The sequence below is a fragment of the Phlebotomus papatasi genome, unplaced genomic scaffold (genome assembly GCF_024763615.1).
Source record: "Phlebotomus papatasi isolate M1 unplaced genomic scaffold, Ppap_2.1 HiC_scaffold_521, whole genome shotgun sequence".
Lineage (NCBI taxonomy): Eukaryota > Metazoa > Arthropoda > Insecta > Diptera > Psychodidae > Phlebotomus > Phlebotomus papatasi.
In genome coordinates, this window is record NW_026604718.1 from 1 (window position 1) to 14,394 (window position 14,394).

The following is a 14,394-nucleotide window of genomic DNA, read 5'->3' on the forward strand; positions in this document are numbered from 1 at the left end:
CACAGGTACACAGTAAAAAGAGATGTATTTTTAAATATCTCCATTTAATAAGGATGTAGGATCCGTTTAAGCGTACACAGTAAAAAATTGTGTGAGAAATAAAGTTGTGTATTTTAAAAGTTGTGTAAATTCACAAGCAATATGGTTGTAAATTGTAAAATTACTATCATAGTGGTGGTACGATACTAACATAATGCTAGTAAAATTATGTATTGTGTAAGGAAATTTGTGTATTGGAAAATTTGTATGAGAACTGTCAAAATTCCATTGTTTACTATTGCAATTTTTCTAAGTTTTCAGATAGATTTTGCATTTTTAACTGCCTAATTGTCTTCTGGAATCATTCATTGGATTCTTAAAATGTGTCTCAGTCGTAAAAAATTAGGAATAATTATGTAATAAAAGAAAACAGAGGAAGCATCATGTAAATTAGAAAAATTGACGATGCAACTCTTGGCCATTTGCTGAAGAGAAGTAAGCAAGTCGGTAGCGCAGGCAGAAAACACGAGACCACAACGCAAAGATTATGGGTTCAAGTCTCAGACTCTCTCTTATTTTTTTTCCTTTTTTTATTCTTTTTTTCTTTTTTTTCTTAGTTTAATACCGAGACATATCATAGAAGTAGTATAGTTCTAGCAGCTATACAATAAGTGTGTGTAGTAGTATTGGTGAGTCACTCACACACATAAACCCAAGCTCTAGCGCCAGGTCGCGCAGACCTACAATCGATGACGTATACTAGTGTGTGTATCGGCACTAATACATAATCGCACTGCCCGCGCTCTCCACCTCATGATCCTAGCTCCCGAGATCCCTTTTCCCACTCCCAGATAATGTAAATAATTGCCGGTAAATGTATGATCGTGTGTTAGTTAATTCAGAAAGTTACTTACCAATTTTTTTTTTCGTTGAATTCTCTAATATCGTTTGAGTTATGACATATACCAGAATGCATTCTTACTCGGTATTAGGTTAATATTCATTTCCAACACATATTTAGTTCGCGCAGAGGTACAATCAGTATACACTAACACATCATAAGATTGGGAAGAGTTGCAAATAATTTGGGAGTATGGGTTTTCTACTTTTGTTTTTATATTTTCCAGAAGATTCTATGCATATGATCGCTGACGTAATGAACTAAGTCAATGGCATTGTTTTTTTTTTACTCTTATATCCTCAAAGAAAATAGTCCACAATAGAAAAATGTTGAGTCTTGCAGAAAAACTCACACCAGACATTTCTACTCATCGTGTGCGCAAAGGTTTCAATTACACTTTTAACACTAAATGGTCAATCAAGAAAATGCATCACCCCCAATATTAATTTTATATGAAGTTGATACAACTTGCAAATTATATTTGAGATTTCAAGTGTTAATATTCGTTACAGAAAATATATTTTCAAATTCAAACAGTCAGATTAGAGGAAGCAATTTACTTCAATGAAAAATTGTAGAAATGACTTTTGTTGTTATTTTTCTATATAGAGAATCAAGGAATGAATAAAATGGGAAAAATTTGAGCTAATATTATTTTGCACATAACAGAATATTTGAAAATGATGGATCTTTTGAATACTATTTTTAATAGAGAACAAATGAACAAGAGTGAATAGATATTTTAAGTTTTTTTCAGCATAATTTTATTTTACATCTCTCAGTAATATTACAAATTTTATTTTTTTCGATAATATTATAAGGTTGTATACATAAGTGCTTATATTTTACTTAAATTTTTTTAGGATATATTAAATAATTAGTTTTCAGAACACATGGTAACTTAAGTACAGAATAAAAACAAAATTATAAAAAAAATCTTAATATCCAAAAGGTAGAGTATTAAATTCTTCCACACATCTTCTTTTAGTTAATGTAAACTGTACCTTTTTGTGGGCTGAAGCTGAGAAAATTTTAAATTTCTTTTGTCTAGAGATTCTGTTTTTGTATTTAATGTTCAATGTCTCAATATCCCCAAAGACGATTGATCTCATGGCATTGAAATCGAGATGCCTTTCTACCTCATGGTTCATACTTATCCCCTTTGCTACAATTTTGTATGAGTATGAATTCGTAGACGGGGAAAAGATTTTTAATCCATAGGTCTTTGGACCGCAGCTGACATATTCATCGATGTAAGCTCCCGTACCATATTCTGCTAACTCATCGGTCAGCTCCCCCAAAAACTTTCCGCAGCTTAAGGGGTTCTCTTCACCAGCGGGGACCATAAAGATCATTGAATCTGTATCGCAATAGAGAAGATTTTCTCCTAATTTAGAAAGAACTGAGTACAGTTTGATACGGGCGTTCGTAGTAGTACATATGCCTACACCAAGGTTCACATATTTTGATGCGGACTCAGCGTCAGCAATATACTTCCACGAAACAAAAATCTGGTTTTCCCCAACGGGATATAAATCCATTAATTGAATGTCTTCGGATCCAATTAATGCATTTATCTCCTCAGGAGAGTTGCAAATGCTAGTCTTTGTGAAATTTTCACGCATGATGAATCTTCCCCAAAGACTATTTAATACCAGTTTGGTAAGCAATCGCAACCCTTTATTAACACAGATTTTTTCCTTATCCAATTGTATCCCTTCCTTTTCTAAATATTCGCGGATATATTCCTCTTTTGCTTCATCAGATTCTATTCCTGATGGCCATCCGCTTGATTCCTGTTTAATTTTGAGGAAATTATCCACAAAATCGGCAAAGAGACCCCTTTCGTTAGTGTCCCGATTGTACTGCACAGTCTGGTAGGACCAAACCTCGAAAGCTTTAATAACAGTGTAACCGTGACTGGCAGCCATTCGGATTTCATCTAACGACCAGAATCCGGTAAGGGATCTCTCATCGTCAGAGTGTGTGCAACGATCAGTATTTATCATTTCTGTACAAGATCTGCAGAGAGGAAATATTAAACGATTGTTACACCTGTAGGGTAGGCATGGCAAATACAAGTTTCTTGGAGGTAAAACTGTGCATTTAGCTACACCATCATAGTTTAATATTTCCTCTGGATTTTCAAAGACTTTGATGATACTGGGATGGCCTACAAAGTATTTAGAATATTTATTGGCCCAAGGGTACAGTGATGTAAAGTCATAGTAATAGATTTTGTCCCCTGGGCCACATTTTTCATATAATTTAAACACTTCTGTTCGGCCCCCATACACCGCACTTCTCAGATCAAATCCTGCATCAGTAATTTCATCATGGTTATTTAAAGAATCTTCCAATTCAGGTTCTGATTTGAGAAATCTTCGAAAATCGCATTCCCATACCGAAACCAAATTGTAGCCCATATCTTTTATACGTTGCAATCGAGTCAAAGTTGCCTCATAACGACTCTGTATCGTATCGGATGAATCTCCTGAACATACATAGTCTCTATTTAAGAAACATGTATGTCCATGATAATAGCATCCTTCGAAACTATACACAGTGTTTGTGCTATCGTCAAATCCGTCGACAATGTAATGAGAATTTTTCAATTTTACTTCGTACCGAATATCTTTTCCTGTAGTCATCTTTTGATACACGAGCCATTTCAATCCGATTTTGCTTTGGAGATTTATAAAACTCGAACTGTAATTACTTTTTGGTGTAATCGAAAGAGTATTTGGAATTAAATAATTCTTTCTATAAACCTTCATCACAGAATCGGCTAAAGTAATCGCCTGTAAAAATGGATTGATACCGGTGGTATCCAAAAATGAATACATGAAATTCAAGCACCCGAGTTTAAGAATTTTGACGTCTTGATTGCAATAATGTATCAATTCTTTCCGATTATCAAAAGTTTTATCTTTATTCGATTCGTACCACGCAAGAAACTTTTCATACCGATTTGACGACATTGACTCGATTGCATACATTTCTTGTGGTGGATATCTTCCAATATAGTTCATATTAGCCGAAGTGTTGAATTTATATGGGTATTCACCCTTTTCACAATCACGGAGCCCGAAACTTGCACTAAATTTAGACAGTGCAAAAGGGATAAAACTCAGAGAATCTAGGAACACAATATCTCTGATCTTCACATATAAAATTTTACATCCTGTGAAGATGGGGCTAATATGTTCATCCCTTTTACACAATTCTTCAAGAATAAATTGTCCATCATAGCTCTTTGCATTATGAGCAATTATTGCTGAAGGGAAAGGCCTAAATTTAAGTGCATAATCTACAAATTTCTTGACACACGATCCGGAATCATCATTTTCAAAAATTTTGACCGATGGATTACAATTTGGACATTCAGAATTAGACTCTGCAGATTTTGCACATAAATGACAAACTTCATGTGCTACACACAAATTTGGAATATGATCAGAATATCCATTTCCCCTGTCTACAAGTTCGCACTCAAAATCATAGAAAATTAATGAAAATTCATTAGGGGCTTTCCTTTTTAGAGGTTGAATGAAACAGTAATGAGGACTTGTAACTTGTTTGTAACAAATATTACAAAGTGTTGTGAAACATTGGTGAGGTTCACAAGTCTTGTAAATTTTGTCACAATTCTTGCACATTTTGACTTCATTACATGTTCCATTTTCAATATGAAAATAGAGGCAGGATTCTCCAAGGAATCTGCGATTGCAATTTAAGCAATCAATCATTTCAGGGACATTGAGACATGGAGGATTATTGTTGCAAAACCTACATTTTTCGGGGCAAATGTGAGTTTTGTTGTACAGATGATCACAGTAATTACACTGAAACTTAAAATTAAAAAATCCCTTAAGATTCTTGATACAAAAGAAATGCTTCACATTTTTAGTTTGATCCTCAAAGTAAAATAAATTAATTGTTTGATTTTGGTTCTCAGAAGTTTTCTTGGTAGATAGTAGAATACTTTTGAAATTATGTAAATCATTGTAAATTACTACTCTATACAGATATGATACTTTTTTAACAAATTTATGTATAAGTTCTAAGTTATACGTTCCATCTGAAGAGATTTTCATACCGTGATCAAGGACAAATCTACGTGCATCAAGTTTTAAGGTACCCTTTGATCTCTTGTAGTTTAAAATTTTTGCATCAGCTTCAGACCCATCAAGTAAAAGGCACTTACCAATTATTAAAGATATTGGAAGGCAACTCTCTCCGATGTTGATGTCGATGATACTCTTTTGTTTGAAATAACCAATATCATCAATTCCCATTCCTGCAGGATTATGTTGTCTCCCTCGCCCCTCCATAGGGTGAAACAAGTATGCTCTCACTTGTAGGACCTCGGATGAGTGAAACAGTTCGGTACTCTGATGGACCTGAAGTACATAAACAGTTAATATTGTAATCATTGTACATATGAAAATTTCATCAGATTTTAATCATTTTTTTTATACACTTACCTTTTCCATATATTCGAGAATTATGTGAGAGGTGAGTGCATCCAGGGGTCTCATTCCTATATAAATGGCCTTTTCAGTGGGTTCTTCTGTTACGAATATCTATCAAAAAAAAAAAAAACATTTGAGTGATTTAGATTCATATTTACGTTAACAAATAGATATCAGTATTGTCTGAATAACAAATATAATATTTACCTTAAGGATCACACGGTCGGCATTTGATTTGGAGTCCTTCCGAATTTCCTCAATGACAGCATCAAATCCGTTTTCCATCCATTTTTCAATTGATGTGTCTTTTGGTTTGTTCAAACGGAAATTGATAATAAGCTGTGTGATTTTGAAAAATTCGCTATAATTTCGCGATTTGTTGAGAATTTTAACCATATTGGCCGAATCATCATGAATAACCAAATCATCTGATACATTTGATTGTCTTCCTACACCACTTTGTATATGCAATTGACCGTTTGATTGATCATCATCTTTATCTTCGGCATAAGCATCCATTGGCACTTTTATATCATGATTTGCTGTGGCATCCTGATCAATTTTGCGCCTCTTGGGGGCAGGTTCACTACTATCATCGATAGCCTCTTCATTAGAAAGAATTTCATAAGCTTGTTCACTCAGAGCATCATCAGTAAAGTTCCTAATGCTCATTATGAATTTCTTTTTTTCACTTGGTGGTAATTTTACACCTTTCTTCACTAGTTCCTTTAATGTCTTTAGAATGTCGTTATATAGTTCACAATTTTGCTTGGAATGCAAGAGTTCGATTAACTCAGTCACAGATTTTCTTTGCAACATCATTTGAACAAAAGCATCAACAGCCAAATTGATTGCATTATCTCCACGATCAGAGAATAAAATTTTTGATACACTTGAAAACTTATTAAATCCTTCGGAACTCATTTTCTTACTTTTTCGTTTGATTTATTTAACACTTGCAAAAGAAATGACCACTCGAGAAGACTGTCCAGAATACTTTGATCTTTTTTCACCACAACATCTTCTTAAATAGATTTTCAAGTGCATGGAAAATTATGATTATTGCACTTGACGAAATAATTTTACACATACACACGCATAAGTTGTCACATGCATATATTTCTACCTTAATAATTTCACAACATGAGGAAAAGTATTGCACGTGTGAGAAAAAATAGCAAATATGCAGATGAAGATCGTGAGACGAAAAATTGCATAAAAATTTCTTTACCGAAAAATGTATGATAGATGTACTTGACAAAATAAATTGACACTTACACAATCAAATTTTTGTCACATGAAAATGGCTTTAGAGCAGATTAATTGCTACGAAATTACTTTCTGAAAAACTACAACAAACAAAAATGAAATTTGAGATTTTCCCTCTTCATATTCAATTGGACATGTCTCAAACATGTCGTGATGATACTGACAAAATGCATTTTTGCGATCGCGAATTTTTGTGCATCATGATCACTATGTTTTTATGTTGCACTGTGAAAAAGAAATACATGAAAATAACATTTGTAATATACGTTCCAATGAACCCCCCCCCCCCGCAACCCTTCACCGCTACCATCCTCCCTTACGCAGAAAATGATGACGTCACATTTCACTTTTTTATTTAAATTTACAGATTACACTGATTTTTTAACATTATTTTCCCTCTTATCTTGATTTTTTCTACAAAAATTTGGTATCAATAGTTGCGTTTAGTTTTCCCAATGGGATGATCTGCTGCAAGAAAATACTTGTACATTTCTATAAATTCACTATTACTTTCATATCAGTTGAGAACAAGTCAGACATTTTGGTGGTTAAGGAGATTTATCTGCCGTAAAGGAAAACTCCGAATAATTATTTAAATCAGTAAAGTAAGCCTTATAGAAGAGTATGACGCCACACGTATGGAGATGTATGACGTCATATTTCTGATTATGTAACAATTGTAATATACGTTCCAATGACCCCCCCCCGCCCAACCCCCTACCACCGTCCTTACGCAGAAAATGATGACGTCACATTTAACTTTTGCATTTAAATTTACAGATTACACTGATTTTTTAACATTATTTTTCCTCTTGACTTGATTTTTTTGCAAATTTTCAACCGCGTTTGAATGATTTAGTTGAAACTCAATCACATTACAGAGTTTCCAAACTGTATGGGAAAGATCTGGAAACCCAAACGCGGTTGAAAATTTGCAAAAAAATCAAGTCAAGAGGAAAAATAATGTTAAAAAATCAGTGTAATCTGTAAATTTAAATGCAAAAGTTAAATGTGACGTCATCATTTTCTGCGTAAGGACGGTGGTAGGGGGTTGGGCGGGGGGGGGGTCATTGGAACGTATATTACAATTGTTACATAATCAGAAATATGACGTCATACATCTCCATACGTGTGGCGTCATACTCTTCTATAAGGCTTACTTTACTGATTTAAATAATTATTCGGAGTTTTCCTTTACGGCAGATAAATCTCCTTAACCACCAAAATGTCTGACTTGTTCTCAACTGATATGAAAGTAATAGTGAATTTATAGAAATGTACAAGTATTTTCTTGCAGCAGATCATCCCATTGGGAAAACTAAACGCAACTATTGATACCAAATTTTTGTAGAAAAAATCAAGATAAGAGGGAAAATAATGTTAAAAAATCAGTGTAATCTGTAAATTTAAATAAAAAAGTGAAATGTGACGTCATCATTTTCTGCGTAAGGGAGGATGGTAGCGGTGAAGGGTTGCGGGGGGGGGGGTTCATTGGAACGTATATTACAAATGTTATTTTCATGTATTTCTTTTTCACGGTGCAACATAAAAACATAGTGATCATGATGCACAAAAATTCGCGATCGCAAAAATGCATTTTGTCAGTATCATCACGACATGTTTGAGACATGTCCAATTGAATATGAAGAGGGAAAATCTCAAATTTCATTTTTGTTTGTTGTAGTTTTTCAGAAAGTAATTTCGTAGCAATTAATCTGCTCTAAAGCCATTTTCATGTGACAAAAATTTGATTGTGTAAGTGTCAATTTATTTTGTCAAGTACATCTATCATACATTTTTCGGTAAAGAAATTTTTATGCAATTTTTCGTCTCACGATCTTCATCTGCATATTTGCTATTTTTTCTCACACGTGCAATACTTTTCCTCATGTTGTGAAATTGTTAAGGTAGAAATATATGCATGTGACAACTTATGCGTGTGTATGTGTAAAATTATTTCGTCAAGTGCAATAATCATAATTTTCCATGCACTTGAAAATCTATTTAAGAAGATGTTGTGGTGAAAAAAGATCAAAGTATTCTGGACAGTCTTCTCGAGTGGTCATTTCTTTTGCAAGTGTTAAATAAATCAAACGAAAAAGTAAGAAAATGAGTTCCGAAGGATTTAATAAGTTTTCAAGTGTATCAAAAATTTTATTCTCTGATCGTGGAGATAATGCAATCAATTTGGCTGTTGATGCTTTTGTTCAAATGATGTTGCAAAGAAAATCTGTGACTGAGTTAATCGAACTCTTGCATTCCAAGCAAAATTGTGAACTATATAACGACATTCTAAAGACATTAAAGGAACTAGTGAAGAAAGGTGTAAAATTACCACCAAGTGAAAAAAAGAAATTCATAATGAGCATTAGGAACTTTACTGATGATGCTCTGAGTGAACAAGCTTATGAAATTCTTTCTAATGAAGAGGCTATCGATGATAGTAGTGAACCTGCCCCCAAGAGGCGCAAAATTGATCAGGATGCCACAGCAAATCATGATATAAAAGTGCCAATGGATGCTTATGCCGAAGATAAAGATGATGATCAATCAAACGGTCAATTGCATATACAAAGTGGTGTAGGAAGACAATCAAATGTATCAGATGATTTGGTTATTCATGATGATTCGGCCAATATGGTTAAAATTCTCAACAAATCGCGAAATTATAGCGAATTTTTCAAAATCACACAGCTTATTATCAATTTCCGTTTGAACAAACCAAAAGACACATCAATTGAAAAATGGATGGAAAACGGATTTGATGCTGTCATTGAGGAAATTCGGAAGGACTCCAAATCAAATGCCGACCGTGTGATCCTTAAGGTAAATATTATATTTGTTATTCAGACAATACTGATATCTATTTGTTAACGTAAATATGAATCTAAATCACTCAAATGTTTTTTTTTTTTTTGATAGATATTCGTAACAGAAGAACCCACTGAAAAGGCCATTTATATAGGAATGAGACCCCTGGATGCACTCACCTCTCACATAATTCTCGAATATATGGAAAAGGTAAGTGTATAAAAAAGATGATTAAAATCTGATGAAATTTTCATATGTACAATGATTACAATATTAACTGTTTATGTACTTCAGGTCCATCAGAGTACCGAACTGTTTCACTCATCCGAGGTCCTACAAGTGAGAGCATACTTGTTTCACCCTATGGAGGGGCGAGGGAGACAACATAATCCTGCAGGAATGGGAATTGATGATATTGGTTATTTCAAACAAAAGAGTATCATCGACATCAACATCGGAGAGAGTTGCCTTCCAATATCTTTAATAATTGGTAAGTGCCTTTTACTTGATGGGTCTGAAGCTGATGCAAAAATTTTAAACTACAAGAGATCAAAGGGTACCTTAAAACTTGATGCACGTAGATTTGTCCTTGATCACGGTATGAAAATCTCTTCAGATGGAACGTATAACTTAGAACTTATACATAAATTTGTTAAAAAAGTATCATATCTGTATAGAGTAGTAATTTACAATGATTTACATAATTTCAAAAGTATTCTACTATCTACCAAGAAAACTTCTGAGAACCAAAATCAAACAATTAATTTATTTTACTTTGAGGATCAAACTAAAAATGTGAAGCATTTCTTTTGTATCAAGAATCTTAAGGGATTTTTTAATTTTAAGTTTCAGTGTAATTACTGTGATCATCTGTACAACAAAACTCACATTTGCCCCGAAAAATGTAGGTTTTGCAACAATAATCCTCCATGTCTCAATGTCCCTGAAATGATTGATTGCTTAAATTGCAATCGCAGATTCCTTGGAGAATCCTGCCTCTATTTTCATATTGAAAATGGAACATGTAATGAAGTCAAAATGTGCAAGAATTGTGACAAAATTTACAAGACTTGTGAACCTCACCAATGTTTCACAACACTTTGTAATATTTGTTACAAACAAGTTACAAGTCCTCATTACTGTTTCATTCAACCTCTAAAAAGGAAAGCCCCTAATGAATTTTCATTAATTTTCTATGATTTTGAGTGCGAACTTGTAGACAGGGGAAATGGATATTCTGATCATATTCCAAATTTGTGTGTAGCACATGAAGTTTGTCATTTATGTGCAAAATCTGCAGAGTCTAATTCTGAATGTCCAAATTGTAATCCATCGGTCAAAATTTTTGAAAATGATGATTCCGGGTCGTGTGTCAAGAAATTTGTAGATTATGCACTTAAATTTAGGCCTTTCCCTTCAGCAATAATTGCTCATAATGCAAAGAGCTATGATGGACAATTTATTCTTGAAGAATTGTGTAAAAGGGATGAACATATTAGCCCCATCTTCACAGGATGTAAAATTTTATATGTGAAGATCAGAGATATTGTGTTCCTAGATTCTCTGAGTTTTATCCCTTTTGCACTGTCTAAATTTAGTGCAAGTTTCGGGCTCCGTGATTGTGAAAAGGGTGAATACCCATATAAATTCAACACTTCGGCTAATATGAACTATATTGGAAGATATCCACCACAAGAAATGTATGCAATCGAGTCAATGTCGTCAAATCGGTATGAAAAGTTTCTTGCGTGGTACGAATCGAATAAAGATAAAACTTTTGATAATCGGAAAGAATTGATACATTATTGCAATCAAGACGTCAAAATTCTTAAACTCGGGTGCTTGAATTTCATGTATTCATTTTTGGATACCACCGGTATCAATCCATTTTTACAGGCGATTACTTTAGCCGATTCTGTGATGAAGGTTTATAGAAAGAATTATTTAATTCCAAATACTCTTTCGATTACACCAAAAAGTAATTACAGTTCGAGTTTTATAAATCTCCAAAGCAAAATCGGATTGAAATGGCTCGTGTATCAAAAGATGACTACAGGAAAAGATATTCGGTACGAAGTAAAATTGAAAAATTCTCATTACATTGTCGACGGATTTGACGATAGCACAAACACTGTGTATAGTTTCGAAGGATGCTATTATCATGGACATACATGTTTCTTAAATAGAGACTATGTATGTTCAGGAGATTCATCCGATACGATACAGAGTCGTTATGAGGCAACTTTGACTCGATTGCAACGTATAAAAGATATGGGCTACAATTTGGTTTCGGTATGGGAATGCGATTTTCGAAGATTTCTCAAATCAGAACCTGAATTGGAAGATTCTTTAAATAACCATGATGAAATTACTGATGCAGGATTTGATCTGAGAAGTGCGGTGTATGGGGGCCGAACAGAAGTGTTTAAATTATATGAAAAATGTGGCCCAGGGGACAAAATCTATTACTATGACTTTACATCACTGTACCCTTGGGCCAATAAATATTCTAAATACTTTGTAGGCCATCCCAGTATCATCAAAGTCTTTGAAAATCCAGAGGAAATATTAAACTATGATGGTGTAGCTAAATGCACAGTTTTACCTCCAAGAAACTTGTATTTGCCATGCCTACCCTACAGGTGTAACAATCGTTTAATATTTCCTCTCTGCAGATCTTGTACAGAAATGATAAATACTGATCGTTGCACACACTCTGACGATGAGAGATCCCTTACCGGATTCTGGTCGTTAGATGAAATCCGAATGGCTGCCAGTCACGGTTACACTGTTATTAAAGCTTTCGAGGTTTGGTCCTACCAGACTGTGCAGTACAATCGGGACACTAACGAAAGGGGTCTCTTTGCCGATTTTGTGGATAATTTCCTCAAAATTAAACAGGAATCAAGCGGATGGCCATCAGGAATAGAATCTGATGAAGCAAAAGAGGAATATATCCGCGAATATTTAGAAAAGGAAGGGATACAATTGGATAAGGAAAAAATCTGTGTTAATAAAGGGTTGCGATTGCTTACCAAACTGGTATTAAATAGTCTTTGGGGAAGATTCATCATGCGTGAAAATTTCACAAAGACTAGCATTTGCAACTCTCCTGAGGAGATAAATGCATTAATTGGATCCGAAGACATTCAATTAATGGATTTATATCCCGTTGGGGAAAACCAGATTTTTGTTTCGTGGAAGTATATTGCTGACGCTGAGTCCGCATCAAAATATGTGAACCTTGGTGTAGGCATATGTACTACTACGAACGCCCGTATCAAACTGTACTCAGTTCTTTCTAAATTAGGAGAAAATCTTCTCTATTGCGATACAGATTCAATGATCTTTATGGTCCCCGCTGGTGAAGAGAACCCCTTAAGCTGCGGAAAGTTTTTGGGGGAGCTGACCGATGAGTTAGCAGAATATGGTACGGGAGCTTACATCGATGAATATGTCAGCTGCGGTCCAAAGACCTATGGATTAAAAATCTTTTCCCCGTCTACGAATTCATACTCATACAAAATTGTAGCAAAGGGGATAAGTATGAACCATGAGGTAGAAAGGCATCTCGATTTCAATGCCATGAGATCAATCGTCTTTGGGGATATTGAGACATTGAACATTAAATACAAAAACAGAATCTCTAGACAAAAGAAATTTAAAATTTTCTCAGCTTCAGCCCACAAAAAGGTACAGTTTACATTAACTAAAAGAAGATGTGTGGAAGAATTTAATACTCTACCTTTTGGATATTAAGATTTTTTTTATAATTTTGTTTTTATTCTGTACTTAAGTTACCATGTGTTCTGAAAACTAATTATTTAATATATCCTAAAAAAATTTAAGTAAAATATAAGCACTTATGTATACAACCTTATAATATTATCGAAAAAAATAAAATTTGTAATATTACTGAGAGATGTAAAATAAAATTATGCTGAAAAAAACTTAAAATATCTATTCACTCTTGTTCATTTGTTCTCTATTAAAAATAGTATTCAAAAGATCCATCATTTTCAAATATTCTGTTATGTGCAAAATAATATTAGCTCAAATTTTTCCCATTTTATTCATTCCTTGATTCTCTATATAGAAAAATAACAACAAAAGTCATTTCTACAATTTTTCATTGAAGTAAATTGCTTCCTCTAATCTGACTGTTTGAATTTGAAAATATATTTTCTGTAACGAATATTAACACTTGCAATCTCAAATATAATTTGCAAGTTGTATCAACTTCATATAAAATTAATATTGGGGGTGATGCATTTTCTTGATTGACCATTTAGTGTTAAAAGTGTAATTGAAACCTTTGCGCACACGATGAGTAGAAATGTCTGGTGTGAGTTTTTCTGCAAGACTCAACATTTTTCTATTGTGGACTATTTTCTTTGAGGATATAAGAGTAAAAAAAAAACAATGCCATTGACTTAGTTCATTACGTCAGCGATCATATGCATAGAATCTTCTGGAAAATATAAAAACAAAAGTAGAAAACCCATACTCCCAAATTATTTGCAACTCTTCCCAATCTTATGATGTGTTAGTGTATACTGATTGTACCTCTGCGCGAACTAAATATGTGTTGGAAATGAATATTAACCTAATACCGAGTAAGAATGCATTCTGGTATATGTCATAACTCAAACGATATTAGAGAATTCAACGAAAAAAAAATTGGTAAGTAACTTTCTGAATTAACTAACACACGATCATACATTTACCGGTAATTATTTACATTATCTGGGAGTGGGAAAAGGGATCTCGGGAGCTAGGATCATGAGGTGGAGAGCGCGGGCAGTGCGATTATGTATTAGTGCCGATACACACACTAGTATACGTCATCGATTGTAGGTCTGCGCGACCTGGCGCTAGAGCTTGGGTTTATGTGTGTGAGTGACTCACCAATACTACTACACACACTTATTGTATAGCTGCTAGAACTATACTACTTAT

General features: G+C 33.9%; 2 protein-coding genes across 2 annotated transcripts; one reads left to right on the forward strand and one right to left on the reverse strand.

The window, feature by feature from the left end:
* Positions 1-2,535: 2,535 nt before the first annotated feature.
* Positions 2,536-6,339, reverse strand: LOC129809244 (uncharacterized; the record flags this gene model as incomplete). Its single annotated transcript, XM_055859053.1, has 4 exons — positions 5,563-6,339; positions 5,368-5,466; positions 4,211-5,283; positions 2,536-2,902 (listed from the first exon to the last, which is right to left on the reverse strand). Coding segments are annotated over exons 1-4 (2,256 nt in total), but the record flags the coding sequence as incomplete, so codon positions are not given.
* A 2,334-nt stretch (positions 6,340-8,673) lies between these two features.
* Positions 8,674-10,235, forward strand: LOC129809245 (uncharacterized). Its single transcript, XM_055859054.1, has 2 exons — positions 8,674-9,450; positions 9,547-10,235. The coding sequence occupies exons 1-2, from the start codon at positions 8,734-8,736 to the stop codon at positions 9,655-9,657; spliced, it is 828 nt and encodes a 275-aa protein (XP_055715029.1). The 5' UTR covers positions 8,674-8,733; the 3' UTR covers positions 9,658-10,235.
* The last annotated feature ends 4,159 nt before the right edge of the window (positions 10,236-14,394 follow it).